This window comes from Solanum lycopersicum, chromosome 2 (genome assembly GCF_036512215.1).
Source record: "Solanum lycopersicum chromosome 2, SLM_r2.1".
Taxonomy (NCBI): domain Eukaryota; kingdom Viridiplantae; phylum Streptophyta; class Magnoliopsida; order Solanales; family Solanaceae; genus Solanum; species Solanum lycopersicum.
In genome coordinates this window covers 62,076,004-62,092,614 of record NC_090801.1, presented here as the reverse complement: position 1 = coordinate 62,092,614, position 16,611 = coordinate 62,076,004, and the positions used below count along the sequence as shown (strand labels likewise).

General features: G+C 32.0%; 2 protein-coding genes across 2 annotated transcripts; one reads left to right on the top strand and one right to left on the bottom strand.

Moving 5' to 3' along the window:
- Positions 1 to 481: 481 nt before the first annotated feature.
- Positions 482 to 6,110, bottom strand: LOC101244828 (DNA replication licensing factor MCM6). Its single transcript, XM_004232553.5, has 18 exons — positions 5,923 to 6,110; positions 5,696 to 5,848; positions 5,487 to 5,612; positions 5,245 to 5,407; positions 4,658 to 4,851; positions 4,374 to 4,569; positions 4,104 to 4,181; positions 3,454 to 3,683; positions 3,255 to 3,369; positions 2,853 to 2,927; positions 2,618 to 2,758; positions 2,303 to 2,506; positions 2,054 to 2,215; positions 1,916 to 1,971; positions 1,641 to 1,780; positions 1,427 to 1,552; positions 1,013 to 1,143; positions 482 to 922 (listed from the first exon to the last, which is right to left on the bottom strand). Exons 1-18 carry the CDS (start codon positions 6,003 to 6,005, stop codon positions 791 to 793), a joined length of 2,505 nt encoding a protein of 834 aa, XP_004232601.1. The 5' UTR covers positions 6,006 to 6,110; the 3' UTR covers positions 482 to 790.
- Positions 6,111 to 10,786: 4,676 nt separating this feature from the next.
- On the top strand, positions 10,787 to 12,263 carry LOC101245119 (probable purine permease 4). The gene has a single exon (XM_004232554.5). The coding sequence runs from the start codon at positions 10,933 to 10,935 to the stop codon at positions 12,166 to 12,168; it is 1,236 nt and encodes a 411-aa protein (XP_004232602.1). The 5' UTR covers positions 10,787 to 10,932; the 3' UTR covers positions 12,169 to 12,263.
- The last annotated feature ends 4,348 nt before the right edge of the window (positions 12,264 to 16,611 follow it).

The following is a 16,611-nucleotide window of genomic DNA, read 5'->3' as shown; positions in this document are numbered from 1 at the left end:
CATATGTTCTTTAGGTCCAACTCAGCAAATTGAAATTGACAATATTTATGTCTCTTGTTAAAGTGGAGAATTCTAAGTGGTAAATCTATTGCTATAATCACGCTCCTAAAAGTCGCTACTTCTTAGATTCCGCTTTCGTCACATTTTGCGCATTTTAGTTTGATTTAGGTATAAAATTTAAGAGTAAGAGAATAATTTTCGAAAGTAGTATTCTCGTGAATATGTAAGAAAAACGTATAGATAATAAATCTTTCCTCAAGATTACATGAATTATTAGCTAAAATGAATCTGACACATAAGTTAGTTATATATATTATTAATAATTGAAAATGATCTTTTACACTGTTATTCATCTTTTCGTGTTCTCCTTAATTTTATATCCCTCAAAGATGCACCTTGTACTAGTCTCTCTTTGAAGATCAAAAATAAATAAAAGCAATAATTTCATGACTCGTTAGTTGGTTAGATTATGAAACATCTCTAATTAAAAATGTACCATTAATGAATCCAGAAGACTAATACCAGTTGATACTACATTGAACATAAGCAAACTCAAAACTAATACTAGTACAGGTAGGCTTGATAACTTCACATTCTCAAACTCAAGTACAACAATTAGTTTAACTTAAAACAAGTTAGTCTCGTATAGTAGAACATTCCCACAAAGGGTGTAAGATTTCTCAGCTATGACAGTAGAAAAACACAGTTCCCCAGTCCTACAACTTTAGGCCGCGCTGCCATTGCGCTCAAACAGCCCCAGATTTTCTGTCCTGTTCACAAGAATTCCAAATCAATCTACAACATAATTGGGAGCCACTGCTAAAATCCGGTCGTTTCTGGATGCTGATTGCCTTCCACTTTCCTCGCCTGCTTGCGTACCATCATCTACAACTATCAAATGGCCTTCTCTTCGAATCAAGCTCTGTCCAACATAAATATGGTCCAAATAACAGTTGAGCATAGGGCATATATTTATCAAGACCATTAAAAATGCATAAATATCCAAGGTTACCTCTATAATAGCTTTCACTTTCGTGACTTCGGCTGCTGCCTCTTCCATGGAGCTGTAGCTATTCTTATCATTCTGCTGACTCACGTACCACTGTATAAGATCTTTCTGCCTCATTCCAGCTAATCCAGTCCCTACAGGTGTATAAATGTTTATGAGCGTTCCACATTCCACAACAGAAAAATGTCTTCACTTGGATTAAAACTGAATTCTCCCCTAGCAAATGAATGTTTTTCAAGCTTGTATTACTTGATCCTACTGGTCCTATTTGTTGTGTCCCTATTTCATTATTTCTCCATATATCATATCACACAGAAAATTTAATGTCATTGAAACAAAGCATTGTAGAACTTCAATTCAACTTTTGCTAACAACCCTAAGCAAAAGAATCTGTAAAATTTGTACGCGCTGACTTACCGTCTTGCATTACAGTCTCTTCATGCTGCCTCAATCGCAGAATAAGAGCACGGGTGACTCTCTGGAAATATTCATCAGTAATGACTAGTTTCTTTCCTTGCTTGTTTGTAGTTCCAGCACCATTTTCTACACCATGGATAACCAAATTAAGACACAAGAAGTCTATGAATTTTGAAATCAGATCCTACAAAACAACCAATTGAATATTGCATACCTGCATTCCCAGATACTGACTCAGCCGGAGCTTCAGTTGGTTCAGTTTCCCTTTGACCAGTACCATTTTGAGTATCACCAACACCATCCTCGGGATTCTCATTTTGGAACTCAGATAGATCAATTTCACTGGACTCCACACTGCATAAAAAGTTGAATTGTCCAGTTATCAGCATGAATTGCTAGTGTATTTTTCTTCATAACAATTTGGTGCATGCATCCAGTTTTTTTGTCTTTTCAAAATTTCACTGTGAGGTACTATGCATTTCTTTGTACCTGATTATCGATGTCTTCAACAATTTCTTTGCAATTTGTACATGACGTGGTTGCACCTATCCCAAAATACACAGTTGAGAGCATATACTCGATGATGTACTAAAAAACCAACATAAAAAAATTCAGCACTTCTTGCACCTGAATATCCAAGTGACATCGAGCAATAGCCTCCGAAAGTCTGATCAACGCCTCCAGCTGTCTAACAGTCATGCGGTAGGCAACTCTACTCCCTGGAGCAGTGTCATCTTGACGTAAAGCAACATATGAATCAACCAACAACTCTCTAGCTTCTGCAGATAGCTGGATAATACAAATATCTTTTTAATACAACAGTAAGCAGACAGCAGAATCTACTACAACCTTGATATACGAAGGTGCATCACGGACCTTAGGTTTCAGTGTTTTAGCATACATTATGTATCGCTTCACTTGTGCAGTGCTAAAAGGAGGGTCAACTGGATTCTGCCGCCTTTGGTGAACTCTCACTATGTGATGAGCAATATTATAGTCTGTTTGATCATCAGGATCATCAATCATTACATATACCAGATCAAACCTTGAAAGAATGGCAGGAGGTAGTGCAACATTGTACTGTACAAGAAAACACTATTATTAGACAAATAAAAATGACAAATGAAACATGCATGAATGAAGACAAACACTAGATCAGGAAGAAGCATTGGTAGCAAGAACAATAGTCACCTTCAGAGGTTTGGTCTTATCATATCGCCCACCCGTGGGGTTGGCTGCAGCTAAAATTGAAGTCCGGGCATTCAGTGTTGCTTGTATACCGGCTTTAGTTATGCTTATTGTCTGCTGTTCCATTGCTTCATGAATGGCAACCTCAAAGATGGCAGAAATCTCCAGTATCAGAGCTAAAACTTGTTGAAAGTAAACAGAAGTGCTGAAGAAATGAGATGGCATGAAGAGTAAATACCTGATCTCTAACATCCATTTTGTCAAATTCATCAATACAACAGATACCATTGTCTGCAAGCATCAGTGCACCAGCCTAAAAGGCATGAAGAAAACTTAATAGGATATGGGATAGAATTTAAGATGATAAAAATATACTGAAAAGAAATCCAAATATAGTAGAAAAAAAGTAAGAAGAATTAATTTGTCTAGAGAGAGTTAACTCATTTCAAGATTAATTTGCACAGACCCCCCCCCCCCAGTGCATCATGCACTTGGAGTGCAGATAACAGTCACAGGCAATTAATTGTTCAATGTCATCACAGATGACATCTTCTAGACTTGCTGATGCAACTTAACCTATTTTATACTCCGTACAACAAATTACCCATTTTTGTAACGAGACGAGAAAGTTGCAAGCTACCTCAATACAGAATTCTCCAGTTTCTGGTTCTTTGGCCACTGTTGCTGTCAACCCAGCAGCAGACGAGGATTTCCCTGATGTATAGACAGATCGAGGAACCAGACCTGCTGTGTATCTAGGCAATATATGACGTAGCAGAAGTTAATTCATTTGCTCGGAAACCAGTTGAAGAAATTAGAAAGAAGAGAAGAAAACACACTTGAGGAACTGAGATTTTGCACAGCTAGGATCTCCAACAATGCAAACATTGATGTCCCCTCTTAAATTAATGCCTTCATGAGTAAACTTGTGAACACCACCCAAAAGCATGAGCAGTATTGCCCTCTTGATATCTGAGTGACCAAAAACAGTTGGAGCAACACTCTCAACAAGCTTATTGAAAAAATCCGGAACTTTCCTCATTCGTTGGATGTCTTCTAGCTCTTCAGTCTGCCAATTGAGTGAGTGACCAAAACTGAGTCAGTTGAGTATATTAAAAATTTGACGAGCACATTAGTAAAAGAGAAGGAGCTTGCATACTGCAATGCGATTGTTACATATTCATGGACTACGGGCCATAGCCTTCTATAGTATAGCCTTCTATAGTATATACACAAGGATGAGCCTGACTGACTAAGTCTGACCCAAATTTTCTTCTCCCCTCCTCCCTAAAACATGTAACAATTTTATCATATCTTATTGGCTATGGATGTGTTGATATATATCCAAAGTTTTATAGCACGAAGTTACCCAATGTGATTGATTTTATGAACCATATAAAATGAAGCTATGCATACAGAAATATAACCAGATACTCTAGTTATAATTTTTGTTTGATGAAAAGTGAAAAAAGATGAAAGAAAGACCAACCATGAACTGGGGACTCTCTTCTTCATCAACATCTCTCCTTCTATTTCTGATGTCATTGTCCCTTCGACCATCACATATCTGAGTAAAGGAGATGAATACAATATCATTATGTAAAATGCACAGTAAAGAGTAGAAAAAAGACTGCATTTCCAAACAAATTGTATATTCATTCAACTTCTAAGATGTTTACATTAAGGAATCAACAGGAGATGTTCCTTTATCGGATCCCAGTCAAAAATAGAAGTTATCTAATCTGAAAGTGTCACTAACCTGAACCGAGTTAGCTATAAATGCTAATCGATACGAGAGATCCCTAACGCCCAAGGCTCGAAGACCCTTCACACCTTCTTGCGCACCAGTACCATTCTTTCGCTGAGATGCATCACGGCGACATTCAGCTCTCTCCCCAGGAGAGGCAAGTGCAAGTATGTCAGGTATCACCACAACGGTACCAGTAAATATGACCCTGCAACAGAGTAGGAACACCAATGAGAATGCAACATATCCGAGTTAAGTACTAGGTTACTCTACTAGTATAAAGTAATTGTACTTACGTGTCACCTGCTCTGGCTTGTTCCACAATGTCATGGCGTAGAATGACATCAAGTGATCTTGGAAGGGACCCTGCTGGTATCTCCTTGGAGGTCTCCTGCATTCGGACCCTCTGCCAGTCTGCAAATTTGCTCTCTTGCCTGAGTAATGCCCATCTTGCTTTGTTTTGACATGTCGCATTCATACAAATTATAGGCTACAGAGACGTAACAATAAGATTAAAAAGGAGTGATGAACATTCGAGACAAGATAGCAAGTAGTAAAATTGGTAGACATGGAATATAGAAATCACTAGATAAAACAGTGCATGATCCCAAGCTTATTCTTGATCACCTCTGGGAATATCCAACTTTGTGGTGTAGTTAATTGTGAGCTATTGAATTGAGGCATTGGTTGACACAATTGTTAATATTGTTAATCATAGCATGAAATAAGTTCCCATTGTGCTTTACATTAGAAAAAAAAGGTATACCCTCCATCTTTGAGAGAGTTCACAACTAACAAGGTCAATTACTGCACAAACATGAACCAACAACAACAACAATAAAAATGGCCTCTTATTGACAGATGAATGACTAGGAAACTAAACCTCGGTGTATTTGAATTGCTGTTCAACATTCTTGATCACAGTTCCACAGTCCAAGCATTTGAAGGTTCCCTGTAGAAGCTCTGGTCGGACCTCACTGGTACGAGTTACCACTCCAGTCACCGACACCAATTTCCCTATCTCTGAGGTAGTCAACTCTCTCAATCTGGGCCCAATTCTCAAATTAGCAAATGGCAATTAACTAGAATCATATAAAAGGGGGGCAGCGTAATATTGAAGCGAACCTATTAATCAGCGGAAGATTGTAAAATGCGACGTTGATGTCCTTGTTAGGATTATCATCAGTGATGAAAGTTGGCTTCAATTCCATCACAAATCTCTTGCAAGCATTTTTCAGATAGGATTCAAACCTACAATCGAAATTCAAAGTTTGAGTCTTTTTTACTTGTTCTTCGAGATACACAGTAAAAAAGCAATATCAACAGAAAAATACCTGAGAAACTCATCGGAAATGGCCTTCTGAAGAATATCGTTGAAGCGCATAACGTGAGAGAAATCAATGAACATTGTGTTGGACTCATTAGGTCTCATGGCTTCGATCTCCGACTCGTAAAATGGCTCACGTGAGTTCGCATCCACTCGAAAACTGAAAGCACAATGTTAGATCCAGAAAGAAAAAAGGAGAAATTGTTCAATACAAATTGAAAGAGAAATTTGAACCTCTTGAGGAACTCCAAGAAGATGTTTTCGACCCTAACGGCTTTCTCGTCGACGAAGTACCCGCCACCGCCATAGCTGTCCATTTCTTGATCTTCAAATTTCTCAAAGAGGGATCAAAAAACAAGTGAGTTTCTGAGAAAGACAAAATAGATTTGGAGACGATTAGGGGTTTGGCGGGAAAAAGATATAGCCGCCGTTCTCGGGTTCCCGCCAAATAAATCGTGCACCACTCGCGTCATGTGGGCTTTTGGGCCGTATTAGGTCTTCAGTCCAATCCAGTCGTAAACGCAAAGCCCAAAAGCACTTTTAGGTTATGGCCTACGTTTGAAAAAATATATTTAAATTCTAGCCATTTCCGTAACAACTTTTGACATAGGTGGCCAAATTTCAAATATTTTTATCTGAAATTATAGAATTATTTGTAACGAAAAAAATGGAGGAGATACGTAAATGAGTAAATTTTTTAGTAATACCAAACATAAAAATTATATTAGCGCTCTATAGTTACAGTTTTGTTATCTGCGCTCCATAGCAAACAATGATTGCTATGCAATATTTGATTTGTATAAATCGTAGCGATTTGTATAAATGGGGGCGTCTGTGTCTATAAAAATTGTGTTAGTATATGTATATATTATTTGTTAAAGGATAGAGTGGCGAGCGAGATTTGGGGAAAGAGGAAAGATGTGAGCGAGAGGGGGCAAAGAGTGGAAAGAAGTGAATTATATATGTATATCGGTTAGATAATTATATATTTGTAACTACTATGTATATGTATCAAATTGATTGTGCTTGTATATCTGCATAATATACAGTTAATATATAACTGAATATCTCACAGATTTCTCGCTTCATACAAACACAAACTGTACATTATATAGCAAGAGTGCGAGAAAGGCAAAAAAATAACTGAACATGATAAGATTGTATTAGTATAATTATAAATGTATAGGACGAAAAGATATTATATTTGTATATACAATCTCTCTCACTTTATACAAACACAACACACAATTTATATATTTATATAAAAGTGAGAGAGGTGAGAGGAAAATAGAGAGTGGCGAGCAAGAGACGAGAAGGACAATGTGTTTCCTACTAAATAAAATTAAATGATGCTATAATTACAAAATAAATTATTTTGAGTTAATAATTTGATATAAAGTAGAATTTCTACCCATTTTCTTAATTAATGGAAGCACTACAAATCTGCTTTTTCCTCTTCTTTTGCAGAGACAACTTACAAGAGACACGAAGAATCTCTGTGGATATGATCTGTGATAGAATTAATGCATACAAGGAAGACTATATATGCAGTGAGATATAGGTAGACCATAAAATTATGTTATCGAGGACTCTCGTTGGATTAATATTATTACTTTATCTTTGATTAAATTATTAAATTTGAATTTTGAATATGAAAAAACTTTTAATCCCCTCTTTTATCTTTAACCAAGTTATTGGATTCGGAATTCGGGTATGAATTTTTCTTTGACTCTCCTTCAATTACTTTGTTATTTCCATGGTTTGGAGCAAGAATCTGTTTATTTTAACAAATATAAATTAATCGAAACTTTAATATAAATTATCAATATCACAAATTATAAATAAGAAGAGAGATATGTTCAGATGGGTAAAACTGACAACTACTGAAAATAGATAGGCTTTAAAAATGATCCTGTAAAAAAAGCAGCGGTAAAATGGCAGAAGAGAGAAGAGTAACGAATTAGTCGATGCAAATCCACAATATAATAAATAAAACTAGCAGATTCAACCGTTTTCATTTTGGGGCTAAAATGTTTGCCTTTTTGTTTAATTAATTGTGTCTGATCACCCCCATCTCATGCATGCATGTTTCTAGTACTACTAGGACTGTTCCACTATAAACTTAACCCCTGTTCAAACGCGGTTTAAATATTTTAGTGATCTAAAATTAAAAATAATTTGAAAGGTTTAAAAATTTAATTATAAATATCTTGACCATAATTTTATCCATACAGTTTAAACGGATAGTTTAGTTGTCATAAGAATTAAGATGCTTTATTTTTGGTTTATACAGCCATGCCCTCAAAAGTTCTGATGAAGATTGAAGCACAGGCCAAGCTTTCATACTTTATTTGTAAATATTGGTTGAGAAATGCATCTTCTTTTTTATTTTATAGTTTCCTTTTTGAGAGTCAAAGGATGTGAGATATGACTAAGATTTTATGATATATTTTCTATCATATTAACATAAAAAGAATTGCAATTACAGTGTATTTCGTATAATTTTTGAATATTTAAAATTTATTTTATAATATCAAACGAAATAAATCTAATTTAAATAAATTAACTCTTAAAAAACATAATATTGCATCTTAAAAGAACAAAGGGAGTATATAATTTATTCGAATGGTTCACAAACAATGGATACCCTCTGATTGTTATTCTTAATTACTTGTCCATTTTGACAAATTAAGAAATACATTCTCAGTTTATTACTTTGATTAAAAGTGAAACTTTTTAAAAATCTTAAATTTTTAATTCATTAATTTCATAATTAATAGAGCTAAAATGATGATTTTACTATATCAATTATTGTTTTCTTAATATGTGTCAATTCAAAAATACACAAATATTATTGATTGAGGGAGAATATACGTACTCGAACATTGTCCCAATGGTAAGCCAAACGGTCGCGATTGCTTCGTTAAATGTGATTGATTAAATACGATATTCACGAAGGGTGTCAAATTGACAGGTTAAATTGAAATTAGAGATATTAAAATGGGTTTAAATATAAATCGGGTTGGGTCTTGATCCGCTCAAGTTTGCTTTGGACTTAAACACGGATTGAGTCATGACCCGCCCATTTTGACCCAATTAATCTCTATAATTTAACATATTGATATTTAACTTTTACAGTCACAATTTGAATTTCCGTCAAGATTTTTTATTTAAAAAGTAAGAAATTGATAGATAAATCGTAAGAGATGTTAAATAGAATAATTCATATCTTCAATATATGAACATATATATCTTAATAACATGTTTTAAACGGGTTGAAATTAAATATTAAATTAGGCTGAATTGATTCTCTTGAAATGGATTAGACTTGAATGAGTTGATATTGAACACAAATCAAATTATCTTGAGCCCAACCCTTAAAATTTGGACGGATTACCTATGTTTTGGGGTTTATTTTGACACCTCTAATATCCACTATTCCACACAAGTAATTAATTGTTTCTATTTAGTTATTGTCATTTTAGATTTTATGTTTCTTAAGAAACTAAGTAAATTTAAGACTGTAACATTAGTTAGTGTTTGTTGAGTTTTGAATTAATACTACTATAACATTATTTAGTATTTGTCGAGTTTTCAATTAATGAGCATGAATTTTTTTTTTTGATTAATTAATTTAACTAATAAACAACATCAATTACTTATTTTTTCTATGTTGGTCAAATGTATAGTTTCAAGGTTTGTAACTCTTCATAGTAAAATAGGAAAAAAATGTTATTTATGTATTAATTTTGTAAAATGATAAATATTAAGACACTTTCCATTTTTAATAAAGAGTAAAGAGGACATGTAAAAGAATTTATTTTTTTCATAGTAAAAATTTTCCAAAGAGAGTGTGGTTGCTGAGTGAAATACTTTTAAAATGAAGAAAAGGCATTTTAATTAAAAATATTAGGTATAAATTGATAATAATGTATGTTTATGGTGGGATGAAACTAAATGATATAAAATTAAAAGAGAATATATGAATATCATTTTTTGCTTAAAAAATTAGGGTTGTCAAATACACCATTGAATTAAATTTGAGAGAATTAAAATTAAATTAATAAATAAGCGTATCACTAATCTTAGCAATATAGCTAAAAGAGGATTACTTACGATAAATATAATATATTTAAAAAATATTTATCATTCATAGTAATAATTTTTTTTTTCATTTGATTACTTTTAATATACTTATAATATAATTTTAATACATATCACAAAGAATAATTTATTATTAAATACTTTTATAATATAATATGTCAATTTTTCACTAACTAAATATAATATATTTTTAAAAAAAATTATGATACATAATTCACATTAAATAAATATTACAAATTTAACACAGTATTATTATGTACCATAATAAATGACAACAAATAAAAAATATCATTCAAATCAATGATTATTTATTAAAAATATCATCCAAATAATTTTTTCAACTTAAAATGGGTTGATAACCCATCTCGTCCAATTCTGAACTAAGTTTTAAATTGAAGTTTTTTTTCCTTATAATTTAGTTGAGTACATGATATAAAAAAACTCAAAATATGACTATATAAAAAAAACATCATAAAAAATACATATTTCAAAATATATTTAGACAAGACTTCTCATCAGTCAATTTAAACTTTATATCAGTCCAAATCCAATATAGATTAAACTAAGCAAATCAAAATAACCTTAATTAATAAAATATGCCAATCATTAATCTGTCCAAATCAAAACTGTTAAACCAAATATAATTTTATGAATTGATTTTTTCACTTCTACTTTAATCATGAGAATGTAATTTAACTAAATTGTAGAAATTTGTTCAAAAGATTTTTTTCATATGACATTGATTATTACTTTAAATTTTAATTGTCATAATTTCCTTTTTTTAGAGTCAAACAATAAAAATTTTTATCAATATCTTTATAATATATTTTTTTATCATATTAATATGTAAAACATTGTAATCTATATTATTTTTTCCTATTGCTTATCAATATATATTTTTTTAAATGTTAAATTAATATAATTTAATTAAATTCTAAAAATTAATTATCAGCAATTAGTTGAAGTGATTTAATATAAAAAGACATCATACGTTTTCAATTGGCAATTCAGTGCTCGCTCTCTAAAAAGGCAAAGGTTTTCGTCTCATCTGTCACACAACACAACACACATTCTTCATCTTTTCTCCGCCGCTTCAAAAATTTTCATACAAAAACCAATTAGCTTTTCAGCAGAGAATTAATGGAGTTATCAGCTCAACAACCACCAGCAGCGCTTAACCAAAATCGACAGCAAGATCAACAGCAGGCCGCGTGGTTTATCAGAGCAGTACTGGCGAAGATCATCATGTATTGTAGCAACAACAAAGGTGGTACTGGCAGAGTAAGCACCAGATCCAAAATGCAAGCAGAAATGGGCAAGCGTTACTATATGATTTTACTGGTTATCAATTACATGTGTCTCTTCTTGGGTTCCGTTTCGTCTAGTCTGCTTTCGAAATTCTACTTCAATCACAAAGGTGGCAGTAGATGGGTTTCCACTTGGGTACAATGTGCTGGTTTTCCTCTTCTTCTATTCCCAATCTGCTTTTTCAGAATTTTCACCGACAGAAAATTGTTTTCTGGGTTCACCCCTAAAATCATCGCCCTCTCAATTCTCATCGGGTTGTTGTTGGGGGTTAACAATCTTCTTTTCTCTTGGGGGAATTCTTATCTTCCTGTTTCAACGAATTCTCTGGTTTTGTCTACTCAATTGGCCTTTACCCTCGTTACTTCCATGATTATCGTCAAGCAAAAAATCACATACCCCAATCTGAACTGTGTCGTCGTTCTCACCCTCAGTTCGGTCATATTAGCCCTGAGTTCAAGTCACGACAAACCGATTGGATTAACAAAGGCGAAGTACTTCAAAGGCTTTTTCTCAACCGTAGGTGCAGGATTGATGTTCGCTCTTTACCTCCCTGTCATGGAGAAGATATACCAAAGAGTTAACTGCTACGCCATGGTAGTGGAAATGCAGCTGGTCATGGAGATAGCGGCGACGGTGTTGGCCACGGTGGGTATGGCAGCGGACGGCGGTTTCTCTGAGATGAAGAGGGAGAGCTTGAAGGTGTTCGATTTAGGACCGAAAGCGTACTGGCTGACGGTGGGGTTTAATGTGGTGACGTGGCAGGTGTGTTTCATGGGTACGGCAGGGATGGTGTTTTTGACGACGTCGTTAACTGGAGGTGTATGCATGACGGCGCTGATGGGGATAAACGTGTTGGGTGGAGTATTAGTTTACGGTGATTATTTCAGTGGGCTTAAAGCTGTGTCGACTTCGCTATGTGTATGGGGATTTTGTTCATATATTTACGGCATTTATATGAACATGAAGGAAGAAGACGAGAATAGCATAGAGAAGAATGTGAAGAAGATGAACAGTGATCATATTATGGAACTTGCAGAGATTGTTGTTACGCATAACGCCTCAGGGTGATCACGTGACATCTCTCTCTATTTTGTTTTCGTTTTATTCGAATATATTAGGGGTATTCTGGAGCTGGTTTATAACTGGCAAGTGTTTGTATTCAAGTTAAGTAATGGAAAAGTAAGGAGTAATGATTTATGGTTTTGACCAAAAACAAAAAATGGAAATGCTTCTTCTTATCTATGTTTAATAATATTAAGTTAAATTAAATATATAAAATATATTTTTAATTTAATATAACCGATAATTATGTTTTATAATTTTAAATGTGTATAAGTTTGAGGGTATAAAATATGATCACATGAAGTCAGGTTAGAAAGTATACATATGTATTTAAATAGAGATAAGATAGATTATATGACCAAAATATAAAGACACAATAATTAAACAAGAGTCCTATTGCCCTATCCCCATCCATATTTTTGGTAATTTTGTAGATTTTTTTGACTTATTGGAGATTTAATTATCTTTTAACGTCTCAACAACTTAGAGTTGTGAAATATATAGTGTAAGCTAAAAGATGTACAAAAAATTTTAAAAATAAATTTGGGTGTAATTAAATCTTATTTTAGTTAAATATATTTTTGATATTTTAATCACAATTTAGAAGATACTTCTGCCTTTTAACTCCATTTAAATATGCACACTATTTCTGTGAGATTTTTTATACCACCACTCGTTTTAACTCGATTGAGCTAGTGTCAGGTGATATATTTGGGAAGACGATTTTGAAAAAAAATATTTGAAATATTTGGTTGTCCTTAAATTGATTAGATTTTAAGGAATTTGATATTTAAATATTTTAAAGTTTCTAAAAATTAGCTCAAATTAATTTTGTATTTTTGAAATTTTTTACACTCACAAAATTTGAACTTTTAAAAGTAAAATACATCTTGAAAAACGCAATTTTAAAAACTTAAATTTATAAATTTCAACGTCAAAATATATAACAAAATTAGAGGTTAAATTAGCTAATTTTTTGGGTTACCTAACAATGGAGAAAAATGTTAATACTCACTGTGCATATATATGATTTAAGCTCCCCTTCAATTTATTGATCTTATCACCAACATAAATGACTTCTCATCCACTTCCATGAGTTAAAGAAGGGGACAAAATGATAGATATCTTTAATTGTGAAAGTTAATTATAAGATAATTAAGTTTAATCTTTGTTACAATTAATTTTTTTTATTTTATTTTTTGTGAGGATATATAAATTCAAAGGCGTTTATTCATTATATTTTATTTTATCTGATATACTTTCTTTTAATTTATATATACTATTAAACTTTTTTTATAATAAATTACATTTTTATCTTAAAATAAATAATTTATTTTTTTATTTTTAATCAAATAACATCATATAAATAAATGGAAGAAAAGGAATATCACCAAATTAGGTGCGTTTTTTGTCACTCTTTTAGAGAGGTAAGACAAATTTTTTTTAATGGATTTGTCGTTTATTCGAGGGAAAAGGTCTCTCATTTTGCCAATATAAGATTAAGACATTTCCAGTACTTTTACATTATGTATGAAACGTTCAATGAAAACGTTATTTAATTAATCTGTGTTGTCCAATTAACGAGAAGAAGATTAATTTAAGGTATGGTGTATGGTGATATTATTGCATTTGTTTAATTAAATTTGTCTCCTCTTATGCACAAACCACCTTTTCATTCTCGACCTAATTAAATACTCTTTATTGCTCTATTGGCTAAACTTTTCTTCTCATAATAATTAAGGTTTAAAATGAGTGACAGCAAACAACAATGATGTACCTAGCGATACATTGATTAGATTATTTTATTCTTAATTAAAAAAAATTAAATATAAAAATTATTTTATTAAAAGTATTATCTAAAAAAAATATTATAATACGCTATTCGAATTTAATCGAAACTTAAACTTTCGAAGAGGGTGGGAACCCAAACAAATAAAAGTAACAATAGTGGTGGATGCACTTGTTTTCACCCAATTGTAAATTAAAGTACTCATGTCACAAACATGTAAAGTTTTAGAAATGAAAATGGAGTACTTAATATTTTTTATATGTGAAATTTAATACCATCGACTACAATATAATTATCTCATTGCTAAGGATTGTCTATTTAGTGAAAAAAAATTCACATGAAACTATATATATACACCCTTGGAAAATAAATCATAATGCACAGTACTAGAGGTAAAAAAAAACACGTAAAATTAGAATGACATTTTGGTTACTAACTTTAGGAAGCACTTCAATCTTTGATGATATATCATTTAGTTTAAGATACAAGGAAATGATGCCTTATGTTTATTACAACTTAAATAGAAAAAAATACTACTATAAAATTTTCGCTATTTTTTAAATTACTTTTATGTAAAAAAAGTCGTATAACTCAAATCAAATACTAAACACAAAGGATTAAATAAACAAATTTCACATATGCAAAGTTTTGGATTTGCCACTACTTAAAACATATATAATGAACATATTACATATATAACACCAATCGACCCAGGAAGACGTTAGGGAGGAACAAAAATGTTTGATTCGAGTCCATATGTCTTGAATTTAGAACTTAATTAGAGCAAGTTACTAATCAACCTAAAATATCTTTTAATTAGTTTTTTTTCCCTTTCAAAATTTAGCATATTTGATAGGTAACGTTATCTGATTTTGCTGAAAAAAACTAAGAAGTCCCAACCTTCAGAAATTTAATAAGGGTGCAACATATATAATCTTTAAATAAAATTTAAAATAAAAATAATGAAATAGCGGTTTAGCTGGATTTGAACTGGTCTCACGTGTGGTTCTTCTGCCTTGTACCAATGACACAAGAACACTCCTGTGCTCTTAATGGGTGCACTGTTAATTATATTTTAATTTCTGTCAATTTCTCAAAATATATATATAGTGGCGGAGTCACTACAAGTGAAGGGGTGTCAACCGACACCCTTCGTCGGAAAAATATGTTGTGTAGTTAGAATAAAATATTTTTAATGTATATCTATATTACGTACTGACACTTGTTGGCTTCTACACGAATTTATTTTTTTATATTTTGACACTCCTTAAATTAAATTCTAGCTTCTCCGTTGTTAATGTATATGTAATTTTTTTCTAAGTTTATATGTGCAACCGAAGGTAATCAATCTCCCTCTGGTAGCAGCCAGTCACAGTTTTTGCATGAGCTTGTTACGTACTGTGCCTCAAAAGCATATGGTAGAAAAACAGTATGCTATTTTCCGCAGAAGATTAATTATTTTCTACAGTTTATTCTTTAACCTTATCTAAAATGCGCAAGAACTTGATATCTACTGCATGCATAATATGATAGAATTGCAATGTTTTCCACTTGCGCAAAGATATTTTATTTTAGAAGCATTTTAATCTTAGTGTATTTATTTTAATATATGGAATTTGATTGCTAAACGATACATAAATTATTATGCTCTCATACGTCACTTCATCTTTGTAAGTATTTTAATTATCTTTTGCGCCTTATTGCTAGATGAATATTGGGTTTAGTAATAAACAAATGGTAGAGTGGAAATGACGTATCTCATGACATAGTTATAATATTTCTGTTTAATTAGTGATCGTGTGATGAGTTGAGTCTACATTAACAATGTCCAAAAGTAGTTAATTTAGGGGGAAGAAAAGGAGGAGGAGGAGGAGGAGAGAATTATGCGATTCGCCTTTACAATCAATTTTGTTGCTATGTCAAGCGTGAAAAGGGAAAAAATGGAAGAAAGAGATGTTCGGGTTATATGGGTAATTTGGAGATTGTATAAAAATATTAAGGGCAAAAAAATAAAAAATGTTGTCAACTTCAAACAGCTTATAAGCTAAAATAAAATACCTCTGCCCTAACTTTTAACTTTTAGCTTAAAATAAATTTTTTTAACTTAAAATAAGTTATTTTGAGTATTGTCAAACAATTAAATAAGTCAAAAATCAATTTTTAAGTCAGTTTAACCAGCTTTTAAGCTGAGCCAAATAGGCTGTAAGTGTTATATGTATCGTGTAAATTTTTAGTGAGCTTCAAACTTTACCTTTTCTAAATTATATTAGTATCTCTCGTTGGTACATAGTTATGATTGCAATTTATCTTTTTGTATGACCTTGGATAAACCAATTATAAGTCCATTTTATTATTATTTTATTATTATAGTCTTAGAACACGCACGATTCATTCATTCTATATTGTGTCACCGGATTTTGAGTTTCATATTATCTTGTTTACACCCCAAATACTACAAAAAGAGTTGAGTTTTAGTAATCCCACATTCATTGATAAAACGTCAATAGTCCAATACAATTTTTAAGGTTAGGTTCATTTCTAATTCAATTTCCTTATGAAGGTACAAGTATGAAGAGAATATGTTCCAATGTTCAAATTTTCTGGAATATAAGTATATATTTATATGAAGGGTTAGGGAGTGTGTATTACAGCAAAGTTTT

Excerpts from the sequence above, each read along its gene's own strand:
- LOC101245119 (XM_004232554.5), top strand. The coding sequence starts at position 10,933 with ATGGAGTTATCAGCTCAACAACCACCAGCAGCGCTTAACCAAAATCGA.
- LOC101244828 (XM_004232553.5), bottom strand. The coding sequence starts at position 6,005 with ATGGACAGCTATGGCGGTGGCGGGTACTTCGTCGACGAGAAAGCCGTT. Across the intron at positions 1,972-2,053 it reads GATGTCACTTGGATATTCAG|GTGCAACCACGTCATGTACA; the intron begins GTGCAAGAAGTG and ends ATTTTGGGATAG. Across the intron at positions 1,553-1,640 it reads GTCAGTATCTGGGAATGCAG|AAAATGGTGCTGGAACTACA; the intron begins GTATGCAATATT and ends TCCATGGTGTAG.